Source organism: Pseudophryne corroboree, chromosome 2 (assembly GCF_028390025.1).
Source record: "Pseudophryne corroboree isolate aPseCor3 chromosome 2, aPseCor3.hap2, whole genome shotgun sequence".
Taxonomy (NCBI): domain Eukaryota; kingdom Metazoa; phylum Chordata; class Amphibia; order Anura; family Myobatrachidae; genus Pseudophryne; species Pseudophryne corroboree.
In genome coordinates this window covers 84,501,410-84,523,800 of record NC_086445.1, presented here as the reverse complement: position 1 = coordinate 84,523,800, position 22,391 = coordinate 84,501,410, and the positions used below count along the sequence as shown (strand labels likewise).

Genomic DNA, 22,391 nt, shown 5'->3' with positions numbered 1-22,391 from the left:
ATCCTTGATGTCCAAGGATACCATAAAGTCCCCTTCTTCCAGGTTCGCTATCACTGCTCTGAGTGACTCCATCTTGAACTTGAACTTCTTTATGTACAGGTTCAAGGACTTCAGATTTAGAATAGGCCTTACCGAGCCATCCGGCTTCGGTACCACAAAAAGAGTGGAATAATACCCCTTCCCTTGTTGTAGAAGAGGTACCTTGACTATCACCTGCTGAGAATACAGCTTGTGAATGGCTTCCAAAACCGTCTCCCTTTCTGAGGGGGACGTTGGTAAAGCAGACTTCAGGAAACGGCGAGGTGGCTCTGTCTCTAATTTCAACCTGTACCCCTGAGATATTATCTGCAGGATCCAGGGATTTACCTGCGAGTGAGCCCACTGCGCGCTGTAATTCTTGAGACGACCGCCTACCGCCCCCGAGTCCGCTTGCGAAGCCCCAGCGTCATGCTGAGGCTTTTGTAGAAGCCGGGGAGGGCTTCTGTTCCTGGGAAGGAGCTGCCTGTTGCTGTCTCTTCCCTCGTCCTCTGCCTCGTGGCAGATATGAATAGCCCTTTGCTCTCTTATTTTTAAAGGAACGAAAGGGCTGCGGTTGAAAGGTCGGTGCCTTTTTCAGTTGGGGAGTGACTTGAGGTAGAAAGGTGGATTTCCCGGCCGTAGCCGTGGCCACCAAATCCGATAGACCGACCCCAAATAACTCCTCTACGCATCGCCTGTCCACTGTCGTGTCCATAAAGCTCTTCTGGCCGAAATGGACATAGCACTTACCCGTGATGCCAGTGTGCAGATATCTCTCTGTGCATCACGCATATAAAGAAATGCATCCTTTATTTGTTCTAACGACAGTAAAATATTGTCCCTGTCCAGGGTATCAATATTTTCGATCAGGGACTCTGACCAAACTACCCCAGCACTGCACATCCAGGCAGTCGCAATAGCTGGTCGTAGTATAACACCTGCATGTGTGTATATACCTTTTTGGATATTTTCCATCCTCCTATCTGATGGATCTTTAAGTGCGGCCGTCTCAGGAGAGGGTAACGCCACTTGTTTTGATGAGCGTGTTAGCGCTTTGTCCACCCTAGGAGGTGTTTCCCAGCGCTCCCTAACCTCTGGCGGGAAAGGGTATAAAGCCAATAACTTCTTTGAAATTAGCAGTTTTTTATCGGGGCACCCCACGCTTCATCACACACGTCATTTAATTCTTCTGATTCGGTAAAAACTACTGGTAGTTTTTTCACACCCCACATAATACCCTGTTTAGTGGTACCTGTAGTATCAGCTAAATGTAACATCTCCTTTATTGCCAAAATCATATAACGTGTGGCCCTACTGGAAAATACGGTTGATTCGTCACCTTCACCACCGGAATCAGTGCCTGTGTCTGGGTCTGTGTCGACCGACTGAGGCAAGGGGCGTTTTACAGCCCCTGACGGTGTTTGAGGCGCCTGGACAGGCACTAATTGAGTGTCCGGCCGCCTCATGTCGGCAAACGACTGCTTAAGCGAGTTGACGCTATCCCGTAATTCCACAAATAAAGGCATCCATTCTGGTGTCGACCCCCTAGAAGGTGACATCCTCATATTTGGCAATTGCTCCGCCTCCACACCAATAACGTCCTCATACATGTCGACACACACGTACCGACACACAGCAAACACACAGGGAATGCTCTATACGAAGACAGGACCCACCAGCCCTTTGGGGAGACAGAGGGAGAGTCTGCCAGCACACACCAAAAAGTGCTATATATGACAGGGATAGCCTTATGATTAAGTGCTCCCTTATAGCTGCTTTTATATTAATATATTGCCATTTATTTTGCCCCCCCTCTCTGTTATACCCTGTTTCTGTAGTGCAGTGCAGGGGAGAGACCTGGGAGCCTTCCTGACCAGCGGAGCTGTGACAGAAAATGGCGCCGTGTGCTGAGGAGATAGGCCCCGCCCCTTTTCCGGCGGGCTCGTCTCCCGCTATTTAGTACATTTAGGCAGGGGTAAATATCTCCATATAGCCTCTGGGGCTATATGTGAGGTATTTTTAGCCTTTTTAAAGGTTTTCATTTGCCTCCCAGGGCGCCCCCCCCCCCAGCGCCCTGCACCCTCAGTGACTGCCGTGTGAAGTGTGCTGAGAGGAAAATGGCGCACAGCTGCAGTGCTGTGCGCTACCTTAAGAAGACTGCAGGAGTCTTCAGCCGCCGATTCTGGACCTCTTCTTGCTTCAGCATCTGTGAGGGGGCCGGCGGCGTGGCTCCGGTGACCATCCAGGCTGTACCTGTGATCGTCCCTCTGGAGCTTCATGTCCAGTAGCCAAGAAGCCAATCCATCCTGCACGCAGGTGAGTTCACTTCTTCTCCCCTCTGTCCCTCGTTGCAGTGATCCTGTTGCCAGCAGGAATCACTGTAAAATAAAAAACCTAAGCTAAACTCTCTAAGCAGCTCTTTATGAGAGCCACCTAGAATTGCACCCTTCTCGGCCGGGCACAAAAATCTAACTGGAGTCTGGAGGAGGGTCATAGGGGGAGGAGCCAGTACACACCACCTGACCTGTAAAAGCTTTACTTTTGTGCCCTGTCTCCTGCGGAGCCGCTATTCCCCATGGTCCTTTCAGGAACCCCAGCATCCACTTAGGACGATAGAGAAATAGAGAAGGTGAATAAAGATTACTCCGAACAGCGAGTCTATGGTTGGTTAACCGGTGTCCCTGGTATTAACTCGAGAACACGTCCGCAGAGGCGTTGGAGAGGTAGAGGTCAGAAAACCAACATATCATCTAGTGAAGCATATTCCTCATCAGGTGAGGATACGACCTCAGCACGAGGGGTAGTTGCCAATAAACCCCCTTTAGTGACACGCTCCCGCGTGGGACGCGGGCGAGGAAAAGACCCACAAGGAGGGGCGGGCAATGCCGTCGGAACATCCAAAAGGGGTCGGAGCAAGAAATGAATTTGGTATTTAACCTGTCCTCTAGGACTCTGACTGATATTGAAATCAGAGTATTGAATAAAGGTTTGGGGTTTGTGCCCACAGTCCCATTCAATGATTTACATTGGAAAATTGATCAGTCGTATTTACATCGTCAGCTGAAGTTGAAAGAGTTCTTTGGTGACACAAATGAAAACAGGGGTGATGCTCAGACAGTGAAGAGATTTAAGAGAAAGTTGACGTTTGACCCAGCTTCAAGGAATACGTCCATTATGGCTTTTATGAGGGCACTGGACTGCCAAGTTGTTGAACAGTCTAGAAAACAGGCACTACGTAGGTCCAATTTATTACCCTCTGAATATAAGGCATTAAAAAACTTGGGAAGCTATAAGAATGTGGTTTTCCGGGCCGCAGATAAAGGTGGAGGTATAGTGGTACAAAATGTAACCGACTACTGCAATGAAATTGAGAGGCAGTTGTCTGATACGAGTACTTACCGGAAATTAACTCATGATCCTACCGACGAGTATAAACTGGCACTAGACACTTTATTAGATGAGGCTGTGAAGAAAGCGGTTATAGATGAAGATGCTTCCCTGTTTTTGAAAGTAGACTGTCCTAGGGTACCACTGTTATACAGTCTACCCAAAATTCATAAGAATTTGGAAAGGCCACCTGGCCGTCCCATAATTTCGGCAAGGGAGTCAGTGTGTAGTAAGATTTCTGAATATTTGGATTATTATATCCAGCCAAGTGTACAATCACAACGTACTTACCTTAAGGACACTACAGCTTTATTGATTAAACTTAAGGAACTTGGAAATATACCTGATAATACATGGATGTGTACGTTGGATATTACCAGCTTGTACACGAATATTCCTCATGGTGATGGCATCCGAGCGGTCAGGGAGTTGCTAAATGATGATGTGGATTACAGTGGTCCTGATTTGGATTTCTTGATTTCTCTTCTTGATTTTGTATTGCACAAGAACTATTTTTATCATAATGGTGGATACTATTTACAATTCGAAGGCTGTGCGATGGGCTCTCATGTAGCACCAGCCTATGCGAATGCATACATGTTTAGAATTGAGAAGGAGTGTTTCTTTAATAGAGATGTTAGAGATAGAATTTTGTTTTATTACAGGTATATCGACGATATTATATTGTTTTGGAGAGGTGATCATGCTAGTTTTGTGGAATTGGTAGACTCGATTAATGAGCGTGATTGTCCTATTAAGTATACATATACCTGTAGTTTGGATAGTATTTCTTATTTGGATGTGAATATTACACTTCAGGAGGGTATACTTACTACTTCAATCTTTTCTAAACCCACTGACAGAAATACGTTGCTATCTTTTAATAGCCATCACCCGGTCGCAATGAAAAAGAGTTTGCCTTTCTCACAGTTGTTGCGAGTTAAAAGGGTTACAAGTGATGAGCAGATGGTAGCACAAGATCTTGAGAGGATGTCAGATAAATTCAGTGACCGAGGTTACCCTAGGAATGTACTCTCTGAGGCTAGGAGAAAGGCTGATTTAATGACTAGAGAGTCCTTATTGAATCAAACAAATAGAAAACAGATTCCTGATAAATTACATTGGGTGAGGAGATTTAATACCTCACATGATATTGTGGAAAGAGCAGTCAGGACCCTGTGGCCTATAGTGCAGGGTGATAAGGATTCTAAGGTGTTTAGACCTTTGCAAGTGATGTCATGTCTCAAGAGGGGTAAGAACATTCGGGACTGGGTAGTGCACCCAGATATCACTGAACAGATGCAGTATGATCCTCGAGTACAGATTAAAAGTGGGGGTTGTTATAAGTGTTCTGGGTGTACTACATGCCGTTTTATGATCGCTAGTAAATGTTTTTACCATCCACATAGCGGTAAGAGGTACATGATAAGATCAGCGGTTACATGTACAACGAGTTTTGTGGTCTACATGATTAAGTGTCCCTGCGGTTCTTGCTATATAGGCAAAACTATACGTACCTTTAGGGAGCGGATGACCTTACATAGGTCATCGATTAGGGCAGCTTTGATGGGTAAGCCATCTGAACAACCTGTGGCAAGACACTTTGTTGAGAACAATCATTCTCTATCCAGCCTCAGGTATCTTATTATTGACCATGTGCCGGAGAGCCCGAGAGGTGGAGATCGGCATAAGAGGTTGTTACAGATTGAGACGAAATGGATACAGGTGTTGGATACTGTTAAACCTAGGGGCCTCAATGATCACCTCTCTTACAATATGTATTGGTAATCCTATGGGTTTTATGATCTGACCTATATATGAAGTTTTGATATATGTATGATTTATTTGATACAGTAATTTGTATAATCATGTATTTAAATAGGTCTAGTGGCTTCATTGATTTTTTCTAGAATCGTACTTGCAGCTTATTCATTATTATTTTCTATGCACTAGCACTTTGTGTTGTGTTTGTATTGTCTATGAGTTTAGGTATTATTGTGTTTTATTTAGATAAGTGGTGGTATTGTAAATCTAGATTGCCAAACGGGTTGCCATGGATACCAGACGCTATGCTTGGCCTCTGTGGTCAGCTATGTTAGGTTGCTAAGGCAACAACTACGGCGGCCGGTGAGCTCCGTGAGAGGGATGCGGCACAGCTTCTGATTGGTCTTTCAGTGAAGCGATGGCTGGCATACACCGTTACTGGTGCGTGTCATAGCTGATGGCCTGGGTGTTGTTGACGGGTTGCCAGGGCAACCGGGCGCACTACGTTCATGTATTAGGACTTCCGGAAAGGGGTGTGTTATACTGATTAGACGGCTGGGATCTGGATTTGGCGCGCTCGTTTGGCAACATGGAGGGGTATTTAAGGTATGTCTATGTCACTTGTTAATTGTTATGTGTATCCTGATGACGGGTTGAAATAAACCCGAAACGTTGATAAGAGGACGTTGTCCAGTATTTCTTTGTGAGACCAGTGAGTGCCGCCTTTGGGTGTATCTACATGCTTTCTGTCGACGCAGCACCTTGGCAAGCTACACATGTGGGACAGAAGTGAGTGCCGACCTTTGGAATTCGTATATATATATATATATATATATATATTAAAAATATAAATAAATAGACTGCCCTTTCCTGTGCAATTAGTGGGGGAAGGGAGAGCTGTACCACCTGTACCGAGGCTGAGGATGCAAATGCCCTCTCAATAATTTATGATTTTCCTTGCACGGGATTATGGTGTTTCACTAATTATTTATCCCTTTTCTTGGCTTTAAAATTAATTTAAGTAAATAGCCAATATAGAGGAAGTCTTAAAAACCCATTTTTTAAAAACCCCACGTCAGAGACCGTAATTCGCACGGATGTTGTACACTGAATGGCATAGATTCTACAGTCTCGGCTTTGTTGCAACCAGTGCCAGAGCGGGTGTCCCAATGCTGCATAAACCAGGATAAAAGATTATTATATAATATCGCCATAATTTGCCATTACCTTTTTTGTGCTATGGTTAATCATTCAAAGGGAGGGAAAAAGCCTGCAGTGACATACATTGCTGCACACGTGCCAGTTTATTTACTGATTTAAGTCAGCGACTTGGGATGAGGACCGGCATTTGCAGAGATGTGGTAGCAGTCAGTGAGCAACTTGGTTATAAAGATCGCATTGGCATGTAATGACAATTGGTCATAACTCAGAGGGTCAGTTTGTTCCCAAGTCGTGGGTGGATTACAGAGGAGAATCTGGACTGGAAAGGGGGAGGAGTCTGGACTGGAAAGGGGGAGGAGTCTGGACTAAACAGTAAACCACTCCCTCTAAAAGAAAAGTCTAGATCCGCCATTGGCTCAGAAGATGCTGAGAGGCGCAAGGGCTGTTGGGGGATGTAGTTCTCCAAGCGGCTGGCTCCAGGGAGTCTTACACTTGCACCAGGGTCGCTCACACTCACTCACCCTGCTGCAGAAGACTCAGCTACAGACTCTGGATGCAAAAGACTCCTGCAGAAGGAATGTACTTACAGTCTAATTAAGCCAATTGGAAACTTCCAATTACTTAGTTTATGGGGGCCCTCAGTGTTTAGAAAAATTTAGACTTGCTTTGAGAGTGCGATAAGACGCAGTGATTTATACAGAATCACTGCATCCCATTTTCAGTCCCCTAATTGAATAGCAAAACCACTGACAGCAGGAAAACCCCCGGTACAGCGCACATAGCAGATACCGCTTCTCCCCCATAACGACAGTACATAGACCCCTTAATAGGCTTTCACCCTAAATTTCAGGCTTTTGAAAGTTTATGTAGAGGGTGTGGTGCTTTATGACATAACTACCCCACCCAATGAGAGGACTACGCCCCCACCCAACTCCCTGGGACATCTACTATTAAGGGGAACCCCATTAGAACCCCTGAATTGCATAGGAGTCCCATGGGTGAAGGGATACAAAAGAGATTACATTGACTTTATACTCCCACATTTATACAGCTGTAGCTTCATGCCGCAATGCATACACATTGCAGCATGGCACGTTGTGCTGAGAATAGTCGCACCCAGCAATTGCGGCATGGATGAATATGGCTACATCTGTACATTGATTCTTACATCTACTTCAACAGGTTTCCTCTCACTTGTTACCAACTATTGGAGACCTTAGGGAACAAAGGGGGCAGAATTACAAATACACATTCAAAAAGAATAATGCAGAATAAAAATATGTTGTACAGTATGTGTAGACACATAAATGGGGAGGGGTGTACAAGTCCTGCCACCTAACAGGGCGAGGTGTGTCAAGAAGTGAAACTGCGGAGTAGACCAGTGCAGACCAGAAGTTGGCCAAAGCTGTGAGGTACGTACCTCCCCCCCCCCCCCCCCCCGGACAACTTCTCCCCTGTTTGATACATCACCCCCATAGTAACAGTCGTCTGATGATTCTACAAGCTGTCCAGTTTGTCAATCTGACCAGTTCCCCACTCCACAGGGTAAGCTAGTCTCTGCTGAATAGCATATGGCTGGAAGCTGCAGCCTCTGCACTGGTGGGCTTCCCAGGTCCAGGTAGCAGCATTGCTCATTACCACCCTTTGCTACAATGAGATGCGTGATTAAACTCCGTCACCGTATGGCAGAGGTATTTTAACATGCAGTCCTCCAGCTGCTGGGGAAGTATCAATCCCAGCATGCACTGTATATGTTGCCACTGGGCATGCCAAGCCTGTGGCTGAGATGTGCCATTCCACAGCAGCTACAGTACCACATGTTGAAAACCCGGGTACATCTGTGTAAGCATGTTGTGGCATATTAGATCTAGTACTTGAGGGTTTTTTGTTTTTAAGCCAGCTTACACTTCTTTTAGCTCAAAACAAATGGAAGTAGTAAATTATGCTGGGCTGCCACCCAGCGTTGACTATTTAATAGGATGCCCCATTTTACCTGACCGTGTTCTCTGAAAAGATGGCAACTGGTCAAAAGCTATTCTGTCACCAAGCAGTTTCCTAAATGGCAGGCATTAAACTCGGCTAGCAGGGTCCAAAGATCAGAGAGGCATGCCTCTTTGGAATCACCATCAAGCTCCCGTGATGGGATCATCTCACTCTGCTAGGTGGTTTATATAGTCATTGTAGATTAACGTTACTTAACCTTGCACTCTCCTAGGGGGTACCTCTCACCAACAGCAAGCACCTGTTAAACTCCTGTCACTGTATTGTGGACAGATAACTAGCTGCCACCACAGGCTCCTATACCGGCAGCCGGAACAGCTTCTCTCTGGCTCCTACCGCCAGCACCTGTAGGCACCTATTTCTGGGCATGTGTAATCACTCTGCTACAACAGCTCCTGGTTAGTGTCTTCTAACTCCCACTGGTCACTCACTATAGGCTGGATGTACCAAGGAAAAAAAAGACATCCAAAACTCCAAAAATGCAGTGTTGGGCGTTTTGAAAGCATTCCCATGTTTCCATTCTTGACAAAGGTCCAGTGGCCAAAAACGCATAGCTTGTACTGGTGTGCTGGAGTACCTGTGGACAGCAGTAATCTGGGGTTTGACAGGCGCACTGCAGTGGTGCCTAAGCAACTCAGCCCAGGACTATTGATCGCTAATTAAAAACGAGCCTACTGCAGCTACCTACAAGGGTGAGACACTGATACAATTTTTTTTGTAAAGTGCCACTTTGAAGTAGTTTACTACGCACACTGTCACTATCATTATTTAAAGCCTGAAAACTACTTGAAAGGAACGTATTTATATTATTGTTTTTAACATGTATTGCTGAAAAAAAAAATTTAGTTATTAAGATCTAAAGACACTATCCCTTTGTTGAATCAGAGGTGGTGATAAGTTTAACATCTTGGCGGAACAAAGCACCAATGGGACTGTACATACTTTTATTCTCAGAATTCCCATATGGACCAAGCTCTGGAATGAGATACAATCTGGAGTTTAGACCCATCTGAGAGGGATCCAATTGTATCCACCCCCTTCCCCCACCCCCAACAGCCGCCACATCACATCACGCATGCGCTGAAGGACTCCCAAACCTTGGGATATATAGCATGTGTTTGAAAAAGGACAGTAGCCGATTGATTGGTGCTTTATGGAGTGATACACATCAGATCACCAAACTTTTGGCCAAGGCCTGTGATTCACACTTACCCAATTCACTCAACAGCCGCAAGGCCACCATCTCCTTGGCTTGGTCATGCTTGTCAGTCGGTATGAGGTTGTCCCCAAGAAGCCAGGAATAGCCAGTGAATGGAGCACAGTGCTTGGGTATCACTACACGATACCAGAACCTCAGCCAGCCACAGGAGCCCATGCCCAGGAACTTTATTTGGTAAACTGGCTGACCCAGTTTCATTCGGTCACAGATGAGCTGAAGACACTGGACTCCACTCACTGAGAACTTCTTCTGCTTGGTCTCACTGTTCCACATCTGAGGCAAGAACGAATGCGGCTGCAGAAGACCACCGGACTGCTGCTTTTGTTTTACGGTGGGCTGCAGCCAATCAACATGAAAAGGGCAGCCGTACAACAGATTGGTACCTGCAGGAAAAGAAAAACAGTACATTTAATAAAAAACAAAAATATACTCCCTACTATGGCAAAGAGGTGTTTCCCGATGATCATGGGACTCAACAATTAATGACCAGCATTGAGAGCCTGCCACTGCCAATGGAAGCGATGGCATAACGCATTAGCAGACAGGTCTGACAGGACATCAGCTGCGACAGGCCATGCACACCTGAAGTGCAGAGAAGCTTGTGCAGGGTGTGGACAATTCTTTTATAAAAGGTGGAATACAGTGTTGAATAACACAGCAAATTGCTACACTGATGGGGATTGTTGATCCCTATTGCAGACAGGATACGCCATGTGGGATAAAGATACCAACTGTCAGAACAGAAATTCTGGGGTAAATGTATGAAGCAGTGATAAAAGTGGAGAAGTGAGCCAGTGGAGGAGGTGCGCATGGCAGCCAATCAGCTCCGACGTAACATTTATAATTTGCATACTATAAAATTATACAGAGCAGCAGATTAGTTACCATGGGCAACTTCTCCACTTACCACTGCTTCATACATTTACCTAAGTAAACACTGAACCATCAGATTAATTACAGCACAAAGGTCTATTACATGAAGTTGCTGTGTTACCTATATCAATCGTAAATGGCTTAATGTGATTGCTATGGCTGGCAAGGCAGGGGAAAGTGGTTGATATCAATTTAGAAAATGAATCCAATTCAAGCAGTACAGTAAGTGAAGGTTTAACGCTGGCAACGTCTCCGAATACCACACAATTAAAAACTAAGCCATAACGGAGCAGGGGCAGAGTAACAAGTGATTGGCAGCTAAGAACATCTTAAACCTGTTGGGATTTGGGAAAACAAGTCCAAACTGACCTGTGCAACACAATTTTTGGAAGCACCACAGTTAAATGCATCTGGGCAACTTGGTTGTCCTAACTTGCTAAAGTTAAAGATCAGGCATGCGGTCAATTTACCCACAATCAAAAACCCAGACGGTCAAAATACAGACAACCATTGACCAATGGTCAAAATCACGACATGGTCAAAATACAGACATTTAAAAACAGCGACAAGGTCAAATTAGACATTTAAAGTGTCGACAGGTCAAAAAGTCGACATACGTTTTTCATGATTTTTTTTTAAATGAAACAGACTTGTTCATACTTTACCATCCCAGTGAACCTGGAGGGGGAATAACCGTGTGCTGAGCGCAGCGAAGCACCGTGCCCGAAGCACGCGAGGGGATGCGGTACACTCATATGGCATCCATGTCGACATACACCCCAAAAAACAATGAAAACCTCTTGTCGACTTTTTGACCTGTCGACATTTTAAATGATTTTGACCTTCGGTCAATTTGTCGGGATTTTGATTGTAGGCATTTCATACTGAACCCAAAGATCAATATCCATTTTCAGTCACGTTAGCGATACCCAACCAGAAAAGACTGACGTACCTTCACAGAAGCTTTTCTTTGCCATGGCAGCTGCCCTGTGCGAGTTGTACCTAATTATGGCCATATTTTTCATATCCGTCATAGGGCTGGCATGCAGGGAGACCGTATCCACGCCAGCAGTCAGTCCACACAGGATCCTGGTTAGATTGTCTTTATCCAAAACACTTGGGAGGCCATCAAGTGCAAGCTCGCACTTCTCTGTGCTTCTGCTGACCACGATCCTGTAGCCACGTTTTATTTCGTGGCCATTCAGATGGGATATCGCTAGCTCCGCCATGCGCCTGGTGGGGTAGCGGGCATATGCAAAGCCACGATTCAGACCACTGAAGGTCATCATTAATCTAAATTCGAACAGCTTGCCAACAGACTGAAACAAAGGAATGAGTCTGTCTTCATATATTTCCTGGGGCAGATTGCCAATGAAAACTTCGGATCCATAGGGAGGGGTTTCCCCAACCCAGCCTGCCAGAATAAAAAGAAAAAATTGTCTACATATTAACGAAAAACCAACACAACAAGTTACATTCCCTTGAAATACTCTATAGCAGCCATTACAATGAGCCATTACAATGAGTGGCACAGTATATTACTGAACTCCAACTACCCTCCCCCACCACACCCCTCAACCCCTTCCTCTTGGGACATTTTCCCACACTGCTTCTAATACATAAAGATCACCTCGAAACATAAGTGAGCAATATGGGCTGCCATGGAACATGTCTCCTGGAATCTGTGGAGAACGTTTATATAGTGCCACCGATTTGCAAGCACCCATGTGGTAATTTGGTCAGAAACTAAATTACCGACCAGTACGTTTTTGAAGCGTGACTGAAATCTAAGCAAACGTGTGGAGAACACAAAAACTCAAAGACTGACCATGACCAAGAATTGAATATGCATAAAGCCATAAGTCACTAGAGAAGTCAAAAGCCAGCAGTCAATAGCAAAGCAGTCCCCAAAAATTAGAGCTCTAAAAATAGATGCCAGAATCCTTAAGCCAACATACAAACGTTTATTACATGTCAAAGAAGTCACATGACCATAAAAATAAGTATAAAACCTGTGACCACACTGTAGCCCAGGTACCATAGCCATGCAAGCACTACACTTATTTGTGGGTCTTTCCTCGGACCGTTACTTTGCATTATATTTTTTGTATACCCAGGAATTGCGTTTTGTGATGGGGCAAGCCGACTCTGCTTTACAATCCAGCTACACATCTACAAAGAGGTTATTGGCATTGTTTTAGCCCTGACTGCATATTATTACCTGCCAACAGAATGAGATACCAATAAGCCCATATCTTGACCTTTTTCCTCAAACCATTAGTGCCACCATATTTTTGTAAAGGTCCTTGTAAGAATGGCCATGCAGACAGGTGCATTAGAAGTGTTGGCCCCATGTCTCAGAACATGAGGAACTTCCCGAGTTGTACTGGCTTCTCAAAATATGAAGAATCTCCTCCAGCACAAACACAAAGTGAAGTGGCGCCTAAAGCTTTTCAAAACAAGGAACAGTCTAATAAAAATGGGTGCATGTCTGCACACTGCACAACTCTGCTGCCAACAGGTGTTAATTGAAGGAGTGAAATTAGTCATTATGGGGGGGATTCTTTCATCTGGGCAAGGCTGTCTAGAACAGTGATTTTCAGCCTTTTTTACTCGCGGCACACCGAACAGTATTTTAAAAATGACCAAGGCACACCATCAGTTCCCCACAGAAAAAAAAAGCAAACACACACACTTTGGCTCTCACAATAAAAAAAAAAAAAAAAAAAAAAAAAGATCCACACATACATTGGCCTACACAGAAAAACATTGCTCCCCACATAAATCCTATTGTTTCCCACATGAATTATTCACATTGTTCCCCCCATAAATCCTTATTCTCCCCACATAAATCCTATTGTTCCCCACAGGTGAAATAAAACAAATATTAACCCCTACCGGTCAGCTGTCCTCCTCCCTGTCCCCCTCAGTGGCGGGGGGGTTGTTCATAGTGGAGTGCTGCAAATACTGAGCAGTGGGCGGTCGGGGATGTGTGGATGTGGGTGGACAAGGAAAGCTGTGTATGCAGGCGGGTGGGCTGGCTGGGTGGTGAGAAGCGGCGGCCGTGACCTAGGATATCACACCGCCGCGTCTTCAAGGCATAGGTCACAGCTGGAGCACGACTGCTCCTCTAAGAGCCCGGGTCAACAGTTCACTCTGAAGGTGCATAAAGCGGCTCTGGCTCCGCGGCACACTAGTGTGCCGCGGCACACTAGTTGAAAAAGCCTGGTCTAGAAGCAGAGGGGACAGTCTGCCTTTTTGCAGTCTTCTTGGCTTATATTGTTTTCAGTCTAATGGCGATGTGATGGAAGCACAATGAAAATACTTTAGTATCATGGAGGCTAATTTGTTTCCAAAGACGATAGATTCTATTGTTCAATAAGTTAAGAGGTTCCCAAACTGTCCAAAAGGCACCCTAATGGTCCAGGTTTTACATACAACTAAGCTTGGGCACAGGTAACTTAATTAGTATGGCAATCATTTGATTTAACCATCTGTGCTCATCCATTGATATCCTGAAGACATGGACTGAGGGTGCCTTTAGGAGAGAGTTTGGCAACCTCCGAGTTGGAGAAAGAACCACTGGACTGTACTAGCCACTACCATTCTTTCCATAAACTTTACCATAGTAGCAATTGAGTCTAAAGAGCTTCACATAGAAAGTCTATCCCTCTGCACAATTATCACACTTCTTAAGAGAAATGCGTGCTTACGTTCTCCTGGACTTCCACATGGAGCGCATCCTTCATAACCAGAGTTATTTGACCAATGAGGTCATGGAGATAGACTTGTAGCTTCTTTTTGTCATTCCATTTTCTCCAACGTCCTAGTGGATGCTGGGGACTCCGTAAGGACCATGGGGAATAGCGGGCTCTGCAGGAGACTGGGCACTCTAAAGAAAGATTAAGTACTATCTGGTGTGCACTGGCTCCTCCCTCTATGCCCCTCCTCCAGACCTCAGTTAGAATCTGTGCCCGGCCGAGCTAGGTGCTCCTAGTGGGCTCTCCTGAGCTTGCTAGATAAGAAAGTATTTTGTTAGGTTTTTTGTTTTCAGAGAGCTTCTGCTGGCAACGGACTCTCTGCTACGAGGGACTGAGGGGAGAGAAGCAAACCTACTCACGGCAGCTAGGTAGTGCTTCTTAGGCTACTGGACACCATTAGCACCAGAGGGATCGAACACAGGTACCTAACCTTGATCGTCCGTTCCCGGAGCCGCGCCGCCGTCCCCCTCGCAGAGCCAGAAGAACAGAAGCAGTAGAAGCATGAAGACATCGAAATCGGCGGCTGAAGACTCCTGTCTTCACTTAAGGTAGCGCACAGCACTGCAGCTGTGCGCCATTGCTCCCACAGCACACCGCACACTCCGGTCACTGTAGGGTGCAGGGCGCAGGGGGGGGCGACCTGGGCAGCAATTAAATACCTTTTTTGGGCAAAAAGACATATATACAGTCTGGGACTGTATATATGCCAGAGCCCCGACATTTTTTATACATTTAAGCGGGACAGAAGCCCGCCGCTGAGGGGGCGGGGCCTTCTTCCTCAGCACACCAGCGCCATTTTCTCTTCACAGCTCCGCTGGAAGGACGCTCCCCAGGCTCTCCCCTGCAGTATTCAGGTGCATTAGAGGGTAAAAAAAAGAGAGGGGGGGCACAAATTTAGGTGCAGTAAATATACATATATTAACAGCAGCTACAGGGTAAACACTAAGGTACTGTGTAATCCCTGGGTTATATAGCGCTGGGGTGTGCTGGCATACTCTCTCTGTCTCCCCAAAAGCCTTTTGTGGGGTCCTGTCCTCAGTCAGAGCATTCCCTGTGTGTGTGCTGTGTGTCGGTACGCCTGTGTCGACATGTTTGATGAGGAAGGATAAGTGGAGGCAGAACAAGTGCAGCCGAGTGTGGTGTCGCCGCCGACGGTGCCGACACCTGATTGGATGGATATGTGGAAGGTGTTAAATGATAATGTAAACTCCTTGCATAACAGGTTGGATAAAACTGTAACCGGGGGACAGGCAGGGTCTCAACCCATGCCTGCTCCTGCAGCGCAGAGGCCCTCAGGGTCCCAAAAGCGCACACTATCCCAGATAGTTGACACAGATGTCGACACGGAGTCTGACTCCAGTGTCGATGACAATGAGGCAAAGTTGCAGCCTAAAATGACTAAAGCCATCCGCTACATGATTGTAGCTATGAAGGATGTATTACACATTTCTGAGGAAAATCCTGTCCCTGACAAGAGGATTTGTATGTATGGGGAGAAAAAGCATGAAGTGACTTTTCCCCCTTCCCATGAATTAAATGAATTATGTGAAAAAGCATGGGATTCCCCTGACAGGAAGGTGATAGTTTCCAAGAGATTACTCATGGCGTATCCTTTCCCGCCAACGGACAGGTTACGCTGGGAATCCTCCCCTAGGGTAGACAAGGCATTGACACGCTTGTCTAAAAAGGTGGCCCTGCCGTCTCCGGATACGGCCGCCCTAAAGGATCCTGCTGATAGAAAGCAGGAAGCTATCCTGAAGTCAGTTTATACACATTCTGGCACACTGCTGAGGCCAGCAATTGCTTCGGCCTGGATGTGTAGTGCAGTTGCTGCAGGGACGGATTCTCTGTCTGAGGAGTTAGATACCCTGGACAGGGACACTGTTCTACTGACCCTGGCACATATTAAGGACGCGGTCCTATATATGCGGGAAGCCCAGAGGGACATTTGCCTGCTGGGCTCTAGAGTTAACGCTATGTCCATTTCTGCCAGAAGGGTCCTGTGGACTCGGCAATGGACAGGGGATACAGACTCTAAAAAACACATGGAGGTTTTACCTTATAAGGGTGAGGAATTGTTTGGGGACGGTCTCTCAGACCTCGTTTCCACAGCTACAGCTGGGAAGTCAAATTTCTTGCCTTATGTCCCTCCACAACCTAAGAAAGCACCGTATTACCAAATGCAGTCCTTTCGTTCTCAGAGGAGCAAGAAGGTCAGAGGTGCGTCCTTTCTTGCCAGAGGTAGGGGAAAAAAGCTGCACCGCGCAGCTAGTTCCCAGGAACAAAAGTCTTCCCCCGCTTCCACCAAGTCCACCGCATGACGCTGGGGCTCCACAGGCGGAGCCAGGAGCGGTGGGCGCGCGTCTCCGACATTTCAGCCACCAGTGGGTTCGCTCACAGGTGGATCCTTGGGCTATACAAATTGTGTCTCAGGGATACAAGCTGGAATTCGAGGTGATGCCCCCTCACCGTTTCCTGAAATCGGCCTTACCAGCTTCCCCCATGGAAAGGGCGATAGTGGTGGAGGCAATTCACAAACTTTTTCTCCAGAAAGTGGTGGTAGAGGTCCCCCCCCTTCAACGGGGAAGGGGCTACTATTCCACTATGTTTGTGGTACCGAAACCGGACGGTTCGGTCAGACTCATTTTAAATTTAAAATCCCTGAACTTTTATCTGAAGACATTCAAGTTCAAAATGGAATCGCTCAGAGCGGTCATTGCAAGCCTGGAGGAAGGGGATTTTATGGTGTCGCTGGACATCAAGGATGCTTACTTGCATGTCCCCATTTATCCGCCTCATCAGGTGTACCTCAGGTTTGTGGTACGAGACTGTCATTACCAGTTCCAGACGTTGCCGTTCGGCCTGTCCATGGCACCGAGAGTGTTTACCAAAGTGATGGCGGAGATGATGGTGCTCCTTCGGAAGCAAGGGGTTATAATTATCCCATACCTGGACGATCTCCTCATAAAGGCGAGGTCCAGGGAGCAGTTGCTGATCAGTGTAGCACACTCTCAAGTAGTGTTGCGTCAGCACGGCTGGATTCTGAACATTCCAAAGTCGCAGCCGTTTCCTGCGACGCGTCTGCCCTTCCTGGGTATGATTCTGGACACAGACCAGAAGAAGGTGTTTCTCCCGGAGGAGAAGGCTCAGGAGCTCGTGACTCTGGTCAGAGACCTCCTAAAGCCAAAACAGGTGTCCATGCGTCACTGCACACGAGTCCTGGGAAAGATGGTGGCGTCTTACGAAGCCATTCCCTTCGGCAGGTTCCATGCGAGAATCTTTCAGTGGGACCTGCTGGACAAGTGGTCCGGATCGCATCTTCAGATGCATCGGATGATCACCCTGTCCCCCAGGGCCAGGGTGTCTCTTCTGTGGTGGCTACAAGGTGCTCACCTCCTCGAGGGCCGCAGATTCGGCATACAGGACTGGTTCCTGGTGACCACGGATGCAAGCCTCCGAGGGTGGGGGGCAGTCACTCAAGGAAGAAACTTCCAAGGGTTGTGGTCAAGTCAGGAGACTTGTCTGCACATCAATATCCTGGAGCTAAGGGCCATATACAACGCCCTGAGTCAAGCGGAGCCTCTGCTTCGAAACCAACCAGTGCTGGTTCAGTCGGACAACATCACGGCAGTGGCCCATGTGAACCGCCAGGGCGGCACAGGAAGCAGGGTGGCAATGGCAGAAGCCACCAGGATTCTTCGGTGGGCGGAGAATCACGTACTAGCACTGTCAGCAGTGTTCATTCCGGGAGTGGACAACTGGGAAGCAGACTTCCTCAGCAGACACGACCTCCACCCGGGAGAGTGGGGACTTCATCAGGAAGTCTTCACGCAGATTGCAAATCGATGGGAACTGCCACAGGTGGACATGATGGCGTCCCGTCTCAACAAAAAGCTAAAAAGATATTGCGCCAGGTCAAGGGACCCTCAGGCGATAGCTGTGGACGCACTAGTAACACCGTAGGTGTTCCAGTCGGTCTATGTGTTTCCTCCTCTTCCTCTCATACCAAAGGTGCTGAGAATTGTAAGAAGAAGAAGAGGAGTGAGAACAATACTCATTGTTCCGGATTGGCCAAGAAGAACTTGGTACCCGGAATTGCAAGAAATGATCACAGAGGACCCGTGGCCTCTGCCTCTCAGACAGGATCTGTTACAACAAGGGCCCTGTCTGTTCCAAGACTTACCGCGGCTGCGTTTGACGGCATGGTGGTTGAACACCGGATCCTAGCAGAAAAGGGCATTCCGGAAGCAGTTATTCCTACGCTGATAAAGGCTAGGAAGGACGTGACAGCAAAACATTCTCACCGTATATGGCGAAAATATGTTGCTTGGTGTGAGGCCAGGATGGCCCCTACAGAGGAATTCCAACTGGGTCGATTCCTGCACTTCCTACAGTCGGGGGTGACTTTGGGCCTGAAATTAGGGTCCATAAAGGTCCAGATATCGGCCCTATCCATTTTCTTTCAAAAAGAACTGGCTTCACTGCCTGAGGTTCAGACGTTTGTTAAGGGAGTGCTGCATATTCAGCCTCCTTTTGTGCCACCAGTGGCACCTTGGGATCTTAACGTGGTGTTGAGTTTCCTGAAATCCCACTGGTTCGAGCCACTTAAGACGGTGGAACTAAAGTATCTCACGTGGAAAGTGGTCATGCTGTTGGCCCTAGCCTCAGCTAGGCGTGTGTCAGAATTGGCGGCTTTGTCATGTAAAAGCCCCTATCTGGTTTTCCATATGGACAGGGCAGAATTGCGCACTCGTCCGCAGTTTCTGCCAAAGGTGGTGTCAGCTTTTCATCTGAACCAACCTATTGTGGTGCCTGCGGCTACTCGTGACTTGGAGGATTCCAAGTTGCTTGATGTAGTCAGGGCTTTGAAGATCTATGTTGCTAGGACGGCTGGAGTCAGGAAGACTGACTTGCTGTTTATTCTGTATGCATCCAACAAGCTGGGTGCTCCTGCTTCAAAGCAAACCATTGCTCGCTGGATCTGTAACACGATTCAGCAGGCTCATTCTGCGGCTGGATTGCCGCATCCAAAATCAGTAAAAGCCCATTCCACAAGGAAGGTGTGCTCTTCTTGGGCGGCTGCCCGAAGGGTCTCGGCATTACAGCTTTGCCGAGCTGCTACTTGGTCGGGTTCAAACACATTTGCAAAGTTCTACAAGTTTGATACCCTGGCTGAGGAGGACCTGATGTTTGCCCATTCGGTGCTGCAGAGTCATCCGCACTCTCCCGCCCGTTTGGGAGCTTTGGTATAATCCCCATGGTCCTTACGGAGTCCCCAGCATCCACTAGGACGTTAGAGAAAATAAGAAATTACTCACCGGTAATTCTATTTCTCGTAGTCCGTAGTGGATGCTGGGCGCCCGTCCCAAGTGCGGACTTTCTGCAATACGTGTATATAGTTATTGCTTAATAAAGGGTTATATTATGTTGGCATCCATTGGTTGATGCTCTGTTGTTTGTTCATACTGTTAACTGGGTAAGTTTATCACAAGTTATACGGTGTGATTGGTGTGGCTGGTATGAGTCTTACCCTGGGTTCCAAAATCCTTTCCTTGTAATGTCAGCTCTTCCGGGCACAGTTTCCATAACTGAGGTCTGGAGGAGGGGCATAGAGGGAGGAGCCAGTGCACACCAGATAGTACTTAATCTTTCTTTAGAGTGCACAGTCTCCTGCGGAGCCCGCTATTCCCCATGGTCCTTACGGAGTCCCCAGCATCCACTACGGACTACGAGAAAATAAGATTTTACTCACCGGTAAATCTATTTCTCGTAGTCTGTAGTGGATGCTGGGACTCCGTAAGGACCATGGGGAATAGCGGCTCCGCAGGAGACTGGGCACAACTAAAGAAAGCTTTAGGACTACCTGGTGTGCACTGGCTCCTCCACTATGACCCTCCTCCAGACCTCAGTTAGGATACTGTGCCCGGAAGAGCTGACACAATAAGGAAGGATTTTGAATCCCGGGTAAGACTCATACCAGCCACACCAATCACACCGTATAACTCGTGATACTATACCCAGTTAACAGTATGAAATATAACTGAGCCTCTCAACAGATGGCTCAACAATAACCCTTTAGTTAGGCAATAACTATAAACAAGTATTGCAGACAATCCGCACTTGGGATGGGCGCCCAGCATCCACTACGGACTACGAGAAATAGATTTACCGGTGAGTAAAATCTTATTTTCTCTGACGTCCTAAGTGGATGCTGGGACTCCGTAAGGACCATGGGGATTATACCAAAGCTCCCAAACGGGCGGGAGAGTGCGGATGACTCTGCAGCACCGAATGAGCAAACTCTAGGTCCTCCTCAGCCAGGGTATCAAACTTGTAGACTCTTACAAAAATGTTTTAACCCGACCAAGTAACAGCTCGGCAAAGTTGTAAAGCCAAGACCCCTCGGGCAGCCGCCCAAGAAGAGCCCACTTTCCTTGTGGAATGGGCTTTTACAGATTTAGGGTGCGGCAGTCCAGCCGCAGAATGTGCAAGTTGAATCGTGCTACAGATCCAGCGAGCAATAGTCTGCTTAGAAGCAGGAGCACCCAGCTTGTTGGGTGCATACAGGAGAAATAGCGAGTCAGTTTTCCTGACTCCAGCTGTCCTGGAAACATATACTTTTCAGGGCCCTGACTACGTCCAGTAACTTGGAATCCTCCAAGTCCCAAGTAGCCGCAGGCACCACAATAGGTTGGTTCACATGAAAAACTGATACCACCTTAGGAAGGAATTGGGAACGAGTCCTCAATTCCGCCTTATCCATATAAAATACAGATAAGGGCTTTTGTATGACAAAGCCGCCAATTCTGATACACGCCTGGCCGACGCCAAGGCCCACAGCATGACCACTTTCCACGTGAGGTATTATAGCTCCACGGATTTAAGTGGCTCAACCCAATGCGACTTCAGGAAATCCAACACCACGTTGAGATCCCACGGTGCCACTGGAGGCACAAACGGGGGCCGACTATGCAGCACTCCCTTAACAAAAGTCTGAACTTCAGGCAGTGAAGCCAGTTCTATTTTGGAAGAAAATCGATAGAGCCGAAATCTGGACCTTAATGGAACCCAATTTTAGGCCCATAGTCACCTCTGACTGTAGGAAGTGCAGAAATCGACCTAGCTGAAATTTCTCCTTTGGGGCCTTCCTGGCCTCACAGCACGCAACATATTTCCGCCAAATGCGGTGATAATGGTTTGCGCTCACTTCTTTCCTAGCTTTAAATAGCGTAGGGATAACTTCCTCCGGAATGCAATTTTCCTTCAGGATCCGGCGTTCAACCGCCATGCCGTCAAACGCAGCCGCGGTACGTCTTGGAACAGACAGGCCCCCTGCTGCAGCAGGTCCTGTCTGAGCGGCAGAGGCCATGGGTCCTCTGAGATCATTTCTTGGAGTTCTGGTTACCAAGCTCTTCTTGGCCAACCCGGAACAATGAGTATAGTTCTTACTCCTCTCCTTCTTATTATTCTCATTACCCTGGGTAAGAGAGGCAGAGAAGGGAACACATGCATCGACTTGTACACCCACGGTGTTACCAGAGCGTCCACAGCTATCGCCTGAGGGTCCCTTGACCTGGCGCAATATCTTTGTAGCTTTTTGTTGAGGCGGGACGCCATCATGTCCACCTGTGGCCTTTCCCAACGGTGTACAATCATTTGGAAGACTTCTGGATGAAGTCTCCACTCACCCGGGTGGAGGTCGTGTCTTCTGAGAAAGTCTGCTTCTCAGTTGTCCACTCCGGGAATGAACACTGCTGACAGTGCTAACACATGATTTTCCGCCCATCGGAGAATCTTTGTGGCTTCTGCCATCGCCATCCTGCTTCTTGTGCCGCCCTGTCGGTTTACATGAGTGACCGCCGTGATGTTGTCTGACTGGAACAGCACCGGCCGGTGTTGAAGCAGGGGTCTAGCCTGACTTAGGGCATTGTAAATGGCCCTTAGTTCCAGAATATTTATGTGTAGGGAAGTCTCCTGACTTTTCCATAGCCTTGGAAGTTTCTTCCCTGTGTGACTGCCCCCCAGCCTCGAAGGCTGGCATCCGTGGTCACCAGGACCCAGTCCTGTATGCCGAATCTGCGGCCCCCTAGAAGATGAGCACTCTGCAGCCACCACAACAGCGACACCCTGGCCCTTGGAGACAGGGTTATCCGCCGATGCATCTGAAGATGCGACCCGGACCACTTGTCCAACAGATCCCACTGGAA

General features: G+C 47.3%; 1 protein-coding gene across 2 annotated transcripts in view; it reads right to left on the bottom strand.

The window, feature by feature from the left end:
* The window catches only part of DND1 (DND microRNA-mediated repression inhibitor 1), a 121,000-nt gene that overhangs the window by 15,492 nt on the left and 83,117 nt on the right, over nucleotides 1–22,391 (bottom strand). For both annotated transcript variants that reach the window (XM_063951494.1, XM_063951493.1), the window contains exons 3-4: nucleotides 11,376–11,837; nucleotides 9,544–9,933 (exon numbers count right to left, since the gene is read on the bottom strand). In XM_063951494.1, the coding sequence (XP_063807564.1) occupies nucleotides 9,544–9,933; nucleotides 11,376–11,837 (852 nt within the window). The remainder of the gene's footprint in view (nucleotides 1–9,543; nucleotides 9,934–11,375; nucleotides 11,838–22,391) is intronic.